Here is a 15,643-nt window from a genome sequence, read left to right as displayed (position 1 = left end):
CTAAAATGGCCTTAAGGACCGCGCCAATTTTCATTTTTGCATTTTTTTTTCATCCTCGTCTTCTAAGAGCTATAACTTATTTTTCTATCTATAGGGCCATGTGAGATGTGTACTTTGTAATGGCACCATCCAATCTACCATAAAATGAATGACGGAGCCCCCAAAATATCATTAATGGGGTAAATTTTGGACAAAATATTCAATTTCACGAATTTTTTTTTTTTTTTTGGGGGGGGGGGGGGGGGGGGGTCCGTGTTTACATGCACTTTATAGTAAAACTGACAGTTTATCTTTTTTCTATAGGTCAGTCTGAATACAGCCATTCGCAATGCAGCCATATGCATTAGTGTTAAGGCCCATTTGGCGGGGAAGAACATGCACGCCAGCCATCATTAAGGGGTTAAGCGTGCCTGGGATAAACATTTATCTATTCTAAGAGCAGAGCAGGAAGGAGGCACACTTTTGGACAGGAGTAGGGAACGTTTGCTCTCCAGCTGTTGAAAAACTACAACTCCCATCATGCCTGGACAGCCAAAGCTTTAGCTTTCCATCATGCCTGGACAACCAAAGCTTTAGTTTTGGCTGCCCAGGAATGATGGGAGTTGTAGTTTTTGCAACAGCTGGAGAGCTGAGGTTCCCTACCCCTGCTTTAGGAGCTCCTGCTCTGAAGAGGCCCTTTTCCCCCAAAGAAATCCCCTTGGTTCAGGCTGGTTTCTCTTTATTGCCAGAAATCTCTGGACTACTGCAGTGCCAGATAGGCCCAGTGCCAACACGACTCTTCTCCAGTTCAGGTGTGGTTTGCAATTAGGCTGCATTCACTTCAATAGAACTAAGTTGAAAAACCAAACCCAAACTCAAGACAAGAGCGGTGCTGTCTCTGGAGGAAAGTGGCCATGCTTTTGTAGCATTGGATAACCCCTTTAAGGAAAAAGACATCCCATATGAATGGGGATTCCCCTTACAGCATACTGCAAGTAAAGAGGGCAGGTCAGCAACCTTCCACTCCCTCAGATCTGCCTTGGTTCTTCTCTGCCTTTGAGCTTCCTATACTGGCTTTACTGGATTGGTCCTCACTTTCTTTGTCATCCCTAACCAGAAGGTCTACTTTAGATATCTACAAAGTACCCACCTCTAGTGCTAACCTGATTTGGACAGTACAAGAGGGGTGAACAAACAGGTCACTAAGTTACTTCAAGAGGCTCTCTCTCTTCAAGGCAGCAAAATTTGGATATGGTTCAGGTAATTTGAGGATCCTTTCTTCCAAGAATTTCTTCCTGGAATAGTCTTCACATCTCCATACGTGTACAGCTGTCTGCAGAAGGGTAGTCTAACCTTTTGGAGAGATATTTGGCTTTGCATATATCCCTGGGCAATGTTCTAAGTCTCCTTGTTGGGGTGAACCACCTTCTCGAGGTGATATGAGAGCGCATATCCTTTTTTGAGGATACTGCAACTCTCGATTTTTCCCTTCACTTAATTATTAGATGTTTAAATCTGTCCAGTGGTCCTTATTAAGAAAAGCTTGGAGAACTCCATTTTTCCATGCTTGGAATCACAAATCCTAAAATATAAATGTTCCCCAATTTCCCAGTAGAAAAAAAAGATACAGTAAACACTTCATCAATTGGTTGTTACAATAAATATGTATAGAACTGAAAAATAGTTCTGCATATAGGAGTTACATATTAATAAATGGAGAATTTCATACAAGGTCCAAAACAAAGATTCCACATTATAATCAGAATACAATTAGATTTTGCGGAGAAGGTGAATTGTTTCTCCAGTAGCCATGTTGCTTGATTGCGACTTTTGTAAAAACTTGATTGTGAAGTGTTGTAATCCAGGGTGATTATCACAAGAGATTAAAGCTGCGGACTATTCTCTGTTTACACTACAATTTACAAGAAACCTACAGGTCTGCAATCAAACAAAAATTGCTGCGCTAAATTTTGCTTTGACCTAGATTTGAGGAGGGGGGGACCAGTATGATCATCCCTAAATATACATGTTGCCATGATCAATCATAAAACCATAAAATAAGCAATCAGTATATGATTATGTAACAATATGCAATAGGAATTATTCACAAAAGGATTAATGGTTTGCTCGAATTCAGGGACTAGTTCATAAAATGTGCTATATACTGCAGGAGAAGTCAGTAAAGAGCAGGATTTCCTGGCTTAAGTTCAGAAAACAATATATAAAGCTCATAAAATAAGAATACATTTGTCTTTATAGGGTTCTAGAGATTTGCAATGAGGTCTGTACATTTTTCTTACAATAAAACATTGATGAGAAAGATGTAAATACTTTAAAAAAATCCTTGGAATTTTTTGAAGGCAGAAATACTCACAAGATCAGCAAACTATATACAATCCTATAAACAGTCAGGGACCTGCATAAGAATGGCTGATTTATAAGATGAAAGCCACATTGTTTCTTTAATCACACTTCTCAATAACTAAACAAGGCTGAAAATGATTTGAGATGATGTGTCGCCAAAACACCAGGTGAAGTATTTAGTTCGCTGGCACAAGAGACACGACTAAAAATGTTTCTTCCTTTGAAATGGAGGGATAGTAATTGTGACATTTCCTCTTATCTTCATTGAACCATACTACAAAAAGAGAACTGAAGTCTCATCCAACAGAGTCCTTTTCACACTGAGCATCCATCTAATTTAGAGGGTGCTCTTCTAATGTAAAAGCACACTGGACAGTACTGAAAGTACTGCAGAAATACATTGTGGGAGATTTATCAAACTGGTGTAAGGTAGAATTGTCATAGTTGCCCCTAGCAACCAGATTCCACCTTTTATTTTTAAAGAATCTGTGGGAAATTAAAAGTGGAATCTAATTGGTTGCTAGGGCCACTAAGACAATGCTACTTTACACCAGTTTGATAAATCTCCCCCATTGACTGTTTTCGTTTAGGCCTAATTACCAACCTTTTTTGTTTTTCATTAACACATTCTGCGAGACATAATTTGTATGTTTTTTTATGTACATTTCAACACCATCACTGCTGTATAACTTTTGCTTGTAGAAAAAAAAATGAAAGTTTTTTTTTTTTTTTTACACAACTATGATACAATTTTAATGTTCTGCTACTATAATAAGTCAATGTATAGAAAAGTGCTGTGCAAAAAGAAACATTTAACTTACCGTATAAAATCCTCATCATCTTCCCTTTTGGGTCTTAACTGCTTAGGCTGAGTCATATTCAACCAATTGGGAAGTGACTTTAAAAGCCGTGTAATGTCATCATCCTTGGCCCAGGAAGCGCTGATCACTAATTTTTCATCGGACTGAACAATACTCCTAGGAGAAAAAAAATGGAATAAATACAAATAATCCATCTGGGCCACATTTTATATAGGCAATACTGGTAACAATGATAATAAGCTTCACTGGACTACTTTGACAAACAGCAGTCAGCTTGGTTGCCACAAACTGTCTCTCCAGTTTCCTTTTTGTATGTTTTTAGCAAGAAATATAAACCACTGAAAATATGGTTTTGTTAAGGCACTTATAGTAACCAACATCCTTCATCTGCACCACTAGCAGCACCAAAAACATTGAAAGAACATGTTCTCAGACAGTGCACAAAGCTATTGTGAGAACTATCTTGTCCATCTCCTACCCCAATACTATTCTATTTCCTGGTTATCCACTAAGACCAATACCAATGCTTTTCAATTTAAGGTTTCTCTTTGTACTGATTTGTCTTTGTTTTTTCTTTGTTTGGCTTTCACTATTTACAATTTTCCTGTTGTGGGGGCCAACATGGTATATGATTACTCAATTTTATGTGTTAAATTTTATGTTTTGCTTTTGTTATACATGAAAAACACTATAAACAATTTAAAAAAATGAAGCAAAATATTACCATTGTTTAAACAAAACAAAAACAAACAGAGCTTGAAAAATTGTAGATTTTTTTTTTTAATACCAATTATAGTGTATTGTAAATTAAAAGAATAAGGGTAATAATTAGAGATGATTGCAACTCAATCATGCTGGAGTCTGATCATTTAACATTTGAATACGAGGGGCTTCTTGGATGCCGTGGATACAGTAGGGGGCTATGTTCCCACACAGTATTTTTGGGCAACCAACACCAGGAGTGTATTGAAAACACAGAAAGGCTATGTTCACACATGGTTGAAACTTAGTGGATGGCAGTCACCGAATGGCAAATAATTGCTGTTATTTTAAAACAATAGCTGTTGCTTTGAAATAACCACAATTTTTTGCCATTAAATGATAGCCATCCACTACATTTCAACAGTGTATTAACATAGCCTTTTTGTGTTTTCAATCCACGCCTGGTTTTGGTTGCAAACTCCTGACCAAAAATCCTGTGTGGGAACATAGCCTGAGGGTGTGTTTACACAGACAGATTTGCCATTGCAATTATTGAAGCCAAAGCCAGGAACAGACGGTAAACAGAAAAAAAAAGTCATAAAGAAAGACTGAAATTTCTCCTCTTTTCATATTCATTCCTGCCTTTGTTTTCACCAAAATGAACCAAAAATCAGTATGTGTGAACACACTATTAGGGCTCCACCCAACTTCTTTAGCGAACAGTATTCAAATGCCAAACAATCGGACTCGAGCATGTTTGAGTTGCCCTCATCTCTAGTAATAACACTTATACAACAATACAAAGTACTGAAAAGAAGGAAATTTTTTTTTTTTTTTTTGTAAGCCATTGTGTAATTGTTGCTGTCTGTGGGACACTAGAAATAAAAATATATAGATAGTACTAAAAGGTGACAATACACTAGCTCATTTAGCCATTAAAAGAAATAAAAAATGACACAGAAACAAATGCATATATGGTCTAAATTAAGAAACGTTTGGTAACTGGACACATGTGAAAAACAAGTTCATAACAACCTAAGAGAGTATAGTGGCCATTTGCAATCATTAGAGTAACTACAGCTAATAGCAATCAGTAACAGTGTTTGGCCTCACAGGTTAGTGAATAGTCCAATTAGCAGTAAACAACACCAGCAATATATAGTTATGACTTAATATATAATCATTAACGGGTGAATGCTAGTAAGCATGATAAAATGCAAAGATTCTCACAAAAGCAATGCCATCAAGAAAGACTTGGAAATCTACTTCTATAACTTGTATAATAACTAAAATCCAATATAATTACACAGACCATCTGACCGAAAGCTGCTCGTGGAATGGAGCTCAGCCAGTATAATTAGGTTAATTGTTCCTCCAAAAGCTATTATCCGCTAATTAATTCACAGATTTCTGCCACAAAGACAAAGCTTTCTGTAACCTGTTACTATCAAGACAGAAAACAAATGGTTAAAGGGGTTATCCTACGCTACGAAAACATGGCCACTTTTCCCCCTCTCTTGTCTCCAGATTGGGTGGGGTTTAAAACTCAGTTCCATTGAAGTAAATGGAGCTTAATTGCAAACAACACCTGAGAGACAAGAGAGGGGGGAAAAGTGGCCATTTTTTTGTAGCGCTGGATAACCCCTTTAAACCTTAACAGCCAATAAGATTTAATGTCCACACACAATGGTGATGACCAAAATTGTTAATATACAAATGATCTATATGAATGCCAGGGCTAAACTTTAAAGAAGCACTCATATATATTTTTTTTGCCTACATAATGTAGAACACTCAACACCTCTAAAGGCCCTATTCCACCAACAGATCTGACGACAGATTATCTGCCAAAGATTTGAAGCCAAACCCAGGAGTGGATTTGAAAAGAGGAGAAATCCAGTCTTTCCTTTATGACCTGTTCTCTGTTTATAGTCTGTTCCTGGGTTTAGCTTCAAATCTTTGGCAGATAATCTGTCGTCAGATCTTTTGGTGGAATAGGGCCTTAAGCCTGCAATGTCATCTGTTTCATCCCAGCAATGCCGCATCTATAACTTTGATTATTCTGTTTCATATGAACTCCGACCAGCTACCACCTTTAGGGTAGATTCACACTACGGAATTCTCGCGGATAAACTCCGTGGAATTCTGTTGGCTGTCTGCGCACATGGCCACGCGCCTTTCTGCCGGCTCTTTCGGACGGCCGACGGAATTCCGCAGAAATTATCTGCGAGAATTCCTCAGTATGAACCCACTATAAGTGCATCCTCTCTCTTTCAAATCTGCTATCAATCTAATGATACATCTTTTCTGGGAAGACAGTGCAATAATTCTACTTTCATATTATGGGAGCTATCTTTTGTGTATGTCAGTCTCCTTTTGGTTTGGCTAAGGCTGGGTTTACATATATAAGTTTGCATCAGTTGCGTTTTTTGTCTAAAAACTGACCACAAATGATGTCACAACTGATGCCAAAAATGCATCAGTTGCCATCAGTTTTTCTATCCTTCTTTTCCCCAGTATGTTTTCCTGTAATTTTCAATGGGATTTGCGGGGGAGCGCACAGGGGGGCTATATACTAATTGGGGGAGCTCACAGGGGGCTATATACTACAAGGGGAGAGCGCACAAGTGGGCTATATGGGAGGGGGAGAGCGCACAGGGGGGCTATTTGGGAGGGGGAGAGCGCACATGGGGGGCTATATACTACTGGGGGAGAGCGCACAGGGAAGCTAAATACTACTGGGTGGGCAACAGGGGGGGCTATATACTACTGGGGGAGAGCGCACAGGGAAGCTAAATACTACTGGGGGGGCAACAGGGGGGCTATATACTACTGGGGGAGAGCGCACAGGGAAGCTAAATACTACTGGGGGGCAACAGGGGGGCTATATACTACTGGAAGAGCAACAGGGAGGGCTATATACTACTGGGGGAGCAACGGGGGGCTATAGGGGAGGGGGAGAGCACACAGGGGGAGATATATGTTTATTTTTTTACATTGTGCTGCTATTTGCCTCAACGCCGGATGCCAGAGCCGAACGGCATGCGTCCTACCCGGCGAGGCATCCAGCGCTCCATTCACTTTAGTGGATGCGGCGCCGCACAGCCTTGCGGGCCACACAGGAGAACGCTGCATGCTGCGTTCTCCCGTGCGGTCGGTCCGGCGTTACTATTTACACGCCGCATATATTGAACGATCCCATTGAAAACAATGGGATCAGTTCAATAATGCGTTTCCCTCCGGCGCTTTTCTCATGCGCCGGAGGGAAACGCCGCCGCATCGCTGGACAAATGTAAACCCGGCCTAAGGAAACAGACTGCCCCCTCTCCTGGTTCAGCCCCCCTCCCCCCTAGTACTTATCAGTTGCTGTATGTCATAGACAGACAGAGATATGAAGGACATACAGCAGTTGATAAGTACTGGAAGACATGAGATGAAGCACGACACCAGTTGATTTGAAAGAATTTTTTTTTGCTGGAGTTGCCCTTTAAGCATAACTCACACAACTTGTATCGGCAAGTACCACCCCAAAGGCCTCATTTGAGACACTTTATACCTCTGCAGTGGTCCGAAATTCATGGAGCAATACATTTAAGACAGTGCCCTGACCCACAATTTGCAGGTTCTGGATCAAACTTGCAGCATGGATCAAAGTTTATTCATGGATCCACGAAAATGGCAGATATGTTAATATGACCCACCACTGATTCCATACCTAGGGATCTCCTGGTAGTGGTTGGACATTACTGTAATTCAGTTCCCACACAGTATATATCCTATGGATTTACATAGTGCTATAGCATAGCTGTGTGAGTTACAGCAAACTCTAATGAAATACTAGAGATACGGTACTTCAGTGACTAGATCTTTGAAATAAAATGAGGACTAACTATTCTTCTACATGAAAAAATAAAAATATTTTAATGCCATACAATCTAGTAATATTGTTACAGAGTAAATAAAACTACAGAAGTTTTACGTGATGTCATTTACAATACAACATCTTTTCCTACAAAGGCAAATTCATGAAGAGAAAGTTAATGAGGTGTGGCATATAGAGAGTCAGTAGATGTCAGATATCCCCAAAGTTCCTGATCTCACCTGACATCAGTGACAGCATAGCACAATGCTGTCTCTGCTGGACAGCTCAAGTGTCAACCTTGCTGCAATAAGCAGTAATGAAGGCACCTTTATTGTCCCCTCTTATGTTGCAGAGGTCTGCAGCATACAGGAGAATTACAATCACAAAGAGGGGTAAAAAAGAAATGGAAATACATAACTTTTTACAGGAAAGCATGGCATGGTGGGATAGAATAAAAAATAAATTACACACATAGATCTTCTACTTTGATTAATTGTACTTGGATTTAGTGTAGGTTTTAACAGGGATTATTAAAAAAAAAAAAAAAATTATTAATGGAAAATGTTTACAGGACTATTTCATATGTTTTACAGTTTCAATGTTGCAGTATTTCTCAAACATTTGTCTTAACCCCTTCATGACACAGGCCTAAATGCCAGGCTAATTTTCCTTTTTTGCATTTTCATTTTTTCCTTCTCACCTTCTCAGACCTAAAGTGCTTTTATTTTTCCATCTACAGAGCCATGTAAGGGATTGTTTTTTTTTTTCTGGAAGACGTGTACTTTGTAACAGTGCCTGTCAATCTACCATAAAAATATTATTTATTGGTCATTTGGTCACAGGCACCCATGCTGTAGCTGTATGGCATGGGTTGTCTAGGGGTTAAAGGGAAATTATCAGCATGTTAGAAGTATCTCCCTAAAGCACACAGGGCTCTAAGGATGAAGGTAAGTTTCTTCGGTGCCATTTCCATGATATTAGGAGCTTAATCGGTATGCTAATAGGTCAATTTGGTGCACTGGGGGCGGAACTACCCCAATGCACAGATCCACCCCTTCTAATAAATATCAGCAGAGCAGACTGGCTGTGGGGCAGATTGGTGCACTGGGGTTGGGAGTCCCGCCCCCAGTCCACCAAAGAGTACCTGGTGGGCACCATATGCTCATAAACATACAATGTAATGATCTAGAAAACAAGCAAGTATGAATAGGCTGCAAAAAATATATAATTGTCCTTTATTAAAATGCAACCAACAACTAAAGACAAACATAAGTACCACTGCTTATAGTGGCAAGGGTGCACAGTCATTGACATATAAGTAAACATCATCCAAAAAGGCAAAAAGTATGTAAAATATAAATAACCAGCACTCCAAAAATAGTAACCAACAAAAATGCTTTATTGGGTATATCTCCCAAGAAATAAGTAATATGTTTTAAATGATTTTTATAGGTGTCATAACACTCTGAGGGACTGTGACACAATAAGAACACGTCCCAGGACAAATTGACATGCAAGGTGTGCATGGGCCAAAATTTAGGAGCAAGCAAGTGCTGACCTATAAGGTCAGCGCTTGCTCTTCATTCCCCGCTCACTGTTGGTGCTGTTGGGGGTCTGTGGGAGGGAGGCTGCCCATAGTAGAGAGCGGTGGTGTACTGCGACCGCTCTTCTTAGAGTGGCGGCCAGCCTTGACAATCGCTATCTTTGTATCGTTACTAGAGATGAGCGAACCGGGTTCGAGTCCATCCGAACCCGAACGATCGGCATTTGATTAGCTGGGGCTGCTGAACTTTGATAAAGCTCTAAGGTTGTCTGGAAAACATGGATACAGCCAATGACTATATCCATGTTTTCCACATACCCTTAGGGCTTTATCCAACTTCAGCAGCCACCACTAATCAAATGCCGAAAGTTCGGGTTCAGATGGACTCGAGCATGCTCCAGGTTTGCTCATCTCTAATCATTACATGTTAAAAGACAACAATCAGCCGACATAATGCATTGCTGCCTTTTAGCACTACCCATCACACCAAGCGATTAGCGGCCGAAACGGCCGATAGTCGGCAGAATATGGCTAATAATCGTTTGGTGTAATAGGGCCTCTAGTCCTAGACATCAGGATGTTGTGCAAACCTGCTGGTATGTGTAAACAATGTTAATGTGCAAGTGCTTATACATAGTGCAAGACCAGAATATGCAACAAATAAATACGTGGCAAAAGCAAAATTCAATAAATAAGAAGTTTATCACCAAAAGTCCTGAGCTTAGGAGAGGTCAATGTCAGGGTCCACTAATTCCCACATGTTCCGTCTTACATGGATACTTCCTTAGGGCCCTTGCACACTGAGCAATTCTCGAGGAATTGTAGCTGAAAGATTTCAGGCAGAATTTAAGCAGAATTTAAGCCCCCCATTGACTTCTATAGGATTCCTCTAGCAGATCTCCAGCAGAAAATTCTGCTCGGAAATTCTGCAGTGTGAACAACAGAGCAGAAAACCCATTGAACACAATGGGACTTTGCTCTGTACATATTTTACAGGAGGAATTTCAAGCTGAATTTCAAGCTGAATTCCTCGCCTTTTCCTCAGTGTGCACATACCCTTAGTGGGTGTATGTGTTTACACATACAGGGAGGTTTACACAGCATCATCATTTCTAGGAGTAGGTCTTGCACACTTCGCATGCGGGTTTGTCCTGGTACATGTTCTTATTGTTATCGGTTCCTCAGAGTGTTATGGTTTTAAATGATTTTAACAAAAACACAAATGTGAAAATGCGGCCTCAAGACAACAACTGGCTACACCTCTGATGCTTTTCTTTTATTTATCTTCACAAGCAATGGAAAAAGAAATAACAAAAATGCCCAAAATTTAGTCGATTTGTAGAAAAATGTAAAAAATTAACACATGACATGCACCATGTATTAACCAATGTCAGTCATAATAACACTGAGCAATTCCATTTTCCACTTGAGAGGATTAGCACGTGTGGACTGATCATCATGTCGTGTTACAGGAAGTTAGCATTCTAGATTTCTATTAGCACCGTGCCTGGCAATGTACTCTGCTAATCCAATCATCAAAGCTATCACCAATAATTTGATTTCTTATTTCCCATTTGCAAATGCACTAACGTAACTAACATGCAATTTCACTGTGAGCCCTAGAAGAACCAGAGGGTATCACAGACAAAGCCTTCCTGACTTTACAGGACAGCAACACTGGTGTTCATCTAAAACATTGACTATAAAGTATAGATCGTTCATGGCATATGTGTGTAATTGCTTTCTCCTAGTATCCAGCATGCAAAACTAATTAAGTTCTTCTTCCCCAGCGACACGCTAAACACACAGTCTGTTTAAAGATTTTGGATTTAGTTATATTGAGGCTGGTATAAAAAGCTGGCCCTTAACAAGGACGTTAGGAATATGGTCACTGATGTGTTATTAAAGCGACTCTGTACCCACAATCTGATCTCCCCCAAACCACATGTACCTTCAGGTAGCTGCTTTTAATCCAAGATCTGTCCTGAAGTCCGTTCGACAGGTGATGCAGTCATTGTGCTAAAAATTAACTTTTAATCCTGCAGCGCTGTGTCTAACGGCCGGGGCTTACATTTGTATATGCATTAGGCTGGCACAACCTCTCTGTCCTTCCTCCCCACCCTCCTCATCATTAGGAATGCTCCAGGTAGATTGCTTCCTATTCCCCACCTGTGTGTATAATAAACATGAGCTGGATCGTTAATACACATGTGCAAGGCTCAAACAGCATTAAATGTTCCTGGATCATTCCTAATGATGAGGAGGGTGGTGCCAGCCTAATGCATATACAAATGTAAGCCCCGGCCGCTAGTCATAGCGATAGCGCTGTAGGATTAAAAGTTTTTTTTAGGAGAATAACTGCATCACCTGCCGAACGGACCCCAGGACAGATCTTGGATTAAAAGCAGCTATCTGAAGGTATAAGTGGTTTGGGGGGGGGGGGGGGGGGTCAGATTGTGAGTACAGAGTTGCTTTAAGCTATATTTAAACCCCGGGCTCGTACACCACAATGGATGTAGAGTAGGGATGGTCGGGTTCGTACGCACCTGAACTCTCGGCAATGATTCCACAGAGGTGGAAGACCGCGGGAATCATTGCCGAGAGTTCAGGTTCGGACTATCCCTAATGGAGAGACCAATATATATGAGTGTTTCGATTAGTGATGAGTAGATGAGCAAACCTCCTGCAAAACTTCTGCAGCAACCAGAGCCGAGCATGCCTGAGATTTGCTCTTCTCTAGTAATGAGGGAACTTATATTTTTTATATTTATGTATATGGTATACTTCCGCTTTTATCAACGATACTTCATGAAACCCATTTACGAGAGATGTGTACAATTAGGGTGCCTTTACACTTACTGGATCCGCAGCGGATTTCACGCTGCGAGTTTGCAGCAAAATCCGCTGCGGATCCATGTAGTGTCAAGGTCTATGGAGTTACATATCCGCAGCAGAATTTTCATTCCACTGCAGAATATGTAAGCCGGCCCCTTTAACCCCCCTGCAGCCCCCGGCCCGGAGCATACATTTCCTGCTCGGTGCTGTGGCTGTGTGAGGCTGCCGTGCACTGATTGGCTTGATAGATAGTGAGGGGAGCCAGATTGCTCAAACACAGCCGCGGCACCAAGCAGGTAATGTATGCTCCGTGCCGGGCTCTGCGGGATGCAGGGAATTAAAGGGCCCGGGTCCTACTGGCTCTACTGGCAGCAGAATGAAAATTTTGCTGCGGGTATGCGACCCATTCATTTCACACTACCAGGATCCGCAACGGATTTCGCTGCAAACGCGCAGCATGAAATCCACTGTGGATCCACTACGTGTGAAGCTACCATAATGTTAGGGTTCCATTTGATGAGACTGCCCTTTCTGTTCTTGCTCTTCAAGGTGCTGATCAATTTTAGTTTTTGCACTGTATGTATGAGGCAGTTTGCACCAGTCTAAATTTTACACCCTTTGATAAATCTCCCCCATTGTCTCTTTTTTTTTGTAAAATAACAGCTGTTGTTTTCAGTCGTTAATGATTACCACTGAAGTCTATGGAAACAACAGGCGTTAGTTCACATAATGTATAAAATAATGGGTGCTTTTAGAAGCCCCGTCAAATTAACGTTTGTGTCATTAGCTTGCGGGCGTTATTTAGTGAACAGCAAACTTTATTTTACATTGTTCACATATAGATTTTTTTTCATGAACAAAGAAAAAACTCAGCTCACCATAGGTGGTTTGTTGTGTGATGGTGGACGTTCAGGCAGGAGCAAGTGGAGTAGTAGCGGGCCGCACCCGGTAATAATAGTAAGAAGGAGGAGAAAATCCACAGCGTCCAAAAAAAGTTTTGTTGTCTTTATTATGAGGCATATAAAAAGTTACAAAAGATAAAAACGTAGGCCTACATGTTTCGGGGAAACACACCCCCTTTTTTCATGTTTCTCTCATCTGTCTGATATGCATTGTGCACACTAGTAGTCATGTGTTATGTCCAGCATTTAGCAACTGTGTCTAATCACATACATAACCACACCCACCCACGGGGCATTCCCTTCCCCACTGCATCTAAATGTTTGGCATATATACCTGTGATTCTGTGAAAGTCTGTACTGCCGTGATCAAGGGGGTGTGTTTCCCCGAAACATGTAGGCCTACGTTTTTATCTTTTGTAACTTTTTATATGCCTCATAATAAAGACAACAAAACTTTTTTTAGATTTTTTTTCACCCTCCTTTCACCATAATTTACACAATATTGAATGGAACTTTATAATAGACATACCCAAAAGGGTGTCAAACTTAAACTCAAATCATGTACCAGCAGTCATCACTGTAATGACGGCTGCCAAAATATGTTAAACAACGACTGTTCTTTGATACTCAAAGCAAGGACCATTATTTATAGTATCAAATAATAGCAATTGAAAATTGTTTTGTGAACATAGTATATAGCTGGATCCTATAGCTCCTAAGCCCCTCCATACACACCTTCCCCTGCCTAGCCGGATAAATAACATACAGCAATTGGAAAGGGGTTACTAAATCGAACTACTGGCAATATTGATTTGAAGAAAGACATAATCTCAGCAGTGTTACTGTTTGTCATTGATCTTTTCCATCATATACAATGCCAATATAATTGCCAAGAGACAAGCAAATCATAATAGCTGACCAGTGTAAATTGACCTTAAGGATATTTCAGCTCTCTATCTAATTGAGGATCTGTGGCACTATGCAATAGTGCCAGCTGACAAATATCATCCAACCAATCTGAACAACCTAGAGCAAATCTTTGAGGATAAATCAGTGAAAATTAATTCCGGCCTCAAAGTTAGCTGAGACTATCAAAGCTGTTACTGCAGCAACCCTCTGACGAATACTTATCTTAAATTTTGCTTTAAATCTAAAACTATACTGGGTTACAATAAAATTAAAAAAAAAGACTGGGACAATCTGTTTCATTTCTAATCTAGACAAGTCTGTTAACTTTTTTTAGGGTGTGTTCACACTACAGAATCTGGAAGGAGAACTTCCTGTGAATTTCGCCGCTCGCCTCCGCCCGTCTCAAAGACTCCATTCTATGCTCAGGCGGATTCTGACGCCCGCCCAAAGAATTGACATGTCAATTATTTGGGCAGATGGCAAAATGTGCCTGAGCATAAAATGGAGTCTATGGGACGGCGGGAGATTCAAGCGGGTGCGAGCGTCGAAATCCGTGGGAAGTTCGCGCTGATTCGGTAGTGTGAACGAGCCCTTACGGGAGAAACAGTTTTAAAGACCATGTATTCATCTATTATATACCAGAATACGTCTGTCTACACAGATTGTAAAAACATTCTGCACAAGAGGAAATTAGGTTTTAAAAATGAAACAATATATACATTTCACTGTACAGAAAACTAACCTGTGTTCTTATAAAACAGAGGAATATTTCAAAAACAAGATTAATAAGGTGCAGCAGGCAGAGATGCCAAATGGACCATGCCTCAATAGTTAGTGATCTCACCTGACATTGGTGACAGCTTAGCTCACTGCTGTCTCTGCTGGACACAGCTGCTAAGCTCTGCATGTCAACCATGCTAAAATAAGCAGAAATGAAGACACTCTTCCTCTTTCTCCTTTATATTACAGGGGTTAGAAATATATTAGAATATATTAGGTGTGGTTGCAATTAAGTTTCATTCACTTCAATGGAACTAAGTAGCATAACCCCACCCAAACTGGGACAAAAGTGGTGCTGTCTTTAGATGAAAGTGGCCATGTTTTTGTAGCACTGGATAACCCCTTTAACCTGGCATTACATAGTTTGCTAACCCAGACATGTAATTTTATTCATCAGAGATTATTTTTTCCCCAAAATGACAAAGACATTAAGCGTCATCCTTAAAATATCCACTTTATTGTGATTTTAGTTTATTGCTTTTTATATTTTCGGAAGGCTACACTGAGGAGGCCTCCCACAATTTTTATGAAGTTTTGTGTCTACCAAATGCCCCAATTTTAGCAAATCAGTGGCAAGAAATGAACAAGAAATATTACCTGAATGCTGTACTGCAAGTGTCCTTATACTCCTGAAGTTTCACACACACCATATTCAGAAACTGATCTGAGTAAGCACTTAAGTCACGCATCAAATTCATCAGGTCCTGAATACTCTTCTCCACAATGACAGTGCTCTGGAAGATAATACAATAGCAATACAGTACATTAGCTTTTTTCATATGTGAAACAAGAGTTATATTTTTTGTCCAGTCTCAGATAAAACTACAAAAATAATATGCTTCTTTTAACATGTCAACATGCAAAGAAAGGGTCAATGGAGCCTTGGTTGCGAGTCTCAAAACATGGGAATAGCCAGACATTCCTCCAGAAAAGGAAGCCTGTTGCT

At 40.3% G+C, this 15,643-nt stretch overlaps 1 protein-coding gene across 1 annotated transcript in view; it reads right to left on the bottom strand.

Annotated features, from left to right (window-relative positions):
- Positions 1–15,643, bottom strand: part of EXOC4 (exocyst complex component 4) — a 314,927-nt gene that overhangs the window by 74,903 nt on the left and 224,381 nt on the right. Inside the window, exons 12-13 of the mRNA XM_069979105.1 lie at positions 15,295–15,431; positions 3,165–3,320 (exon numbers count right to left, since the gene is read on the bottom strand). Of these exons, the coding sequence (XP_069835206.1) occupies positions 3,165–3,320; positions 15,295–15,431 (293 nt within the window). The remainder of the gene's footprint in view (positions 1–3,164; positions 3,321–15,294; positions 15,432–15,643) is intronic.

The sequence above is a fragment of the Dendropsophus ebraccatus genome, chromosome 1 (genome assembly GCF_027789765.1).
Source record: "Dendropsophus ebraccatus isolate aDenEbr1 chromosome 1, aDenEbr1.pat, whole genome shotgun sequence".
NCBI lineage: Eukaryota > Metazoa > Chordata > Amphibia > Anura > Hylidae > Dendropsophus > Dendropsophus ebraccatus.
Note: the sequence above shows the minus strand (reverse complement) of the source record. Positions and strands in the feature narration are given on the sequence as shown.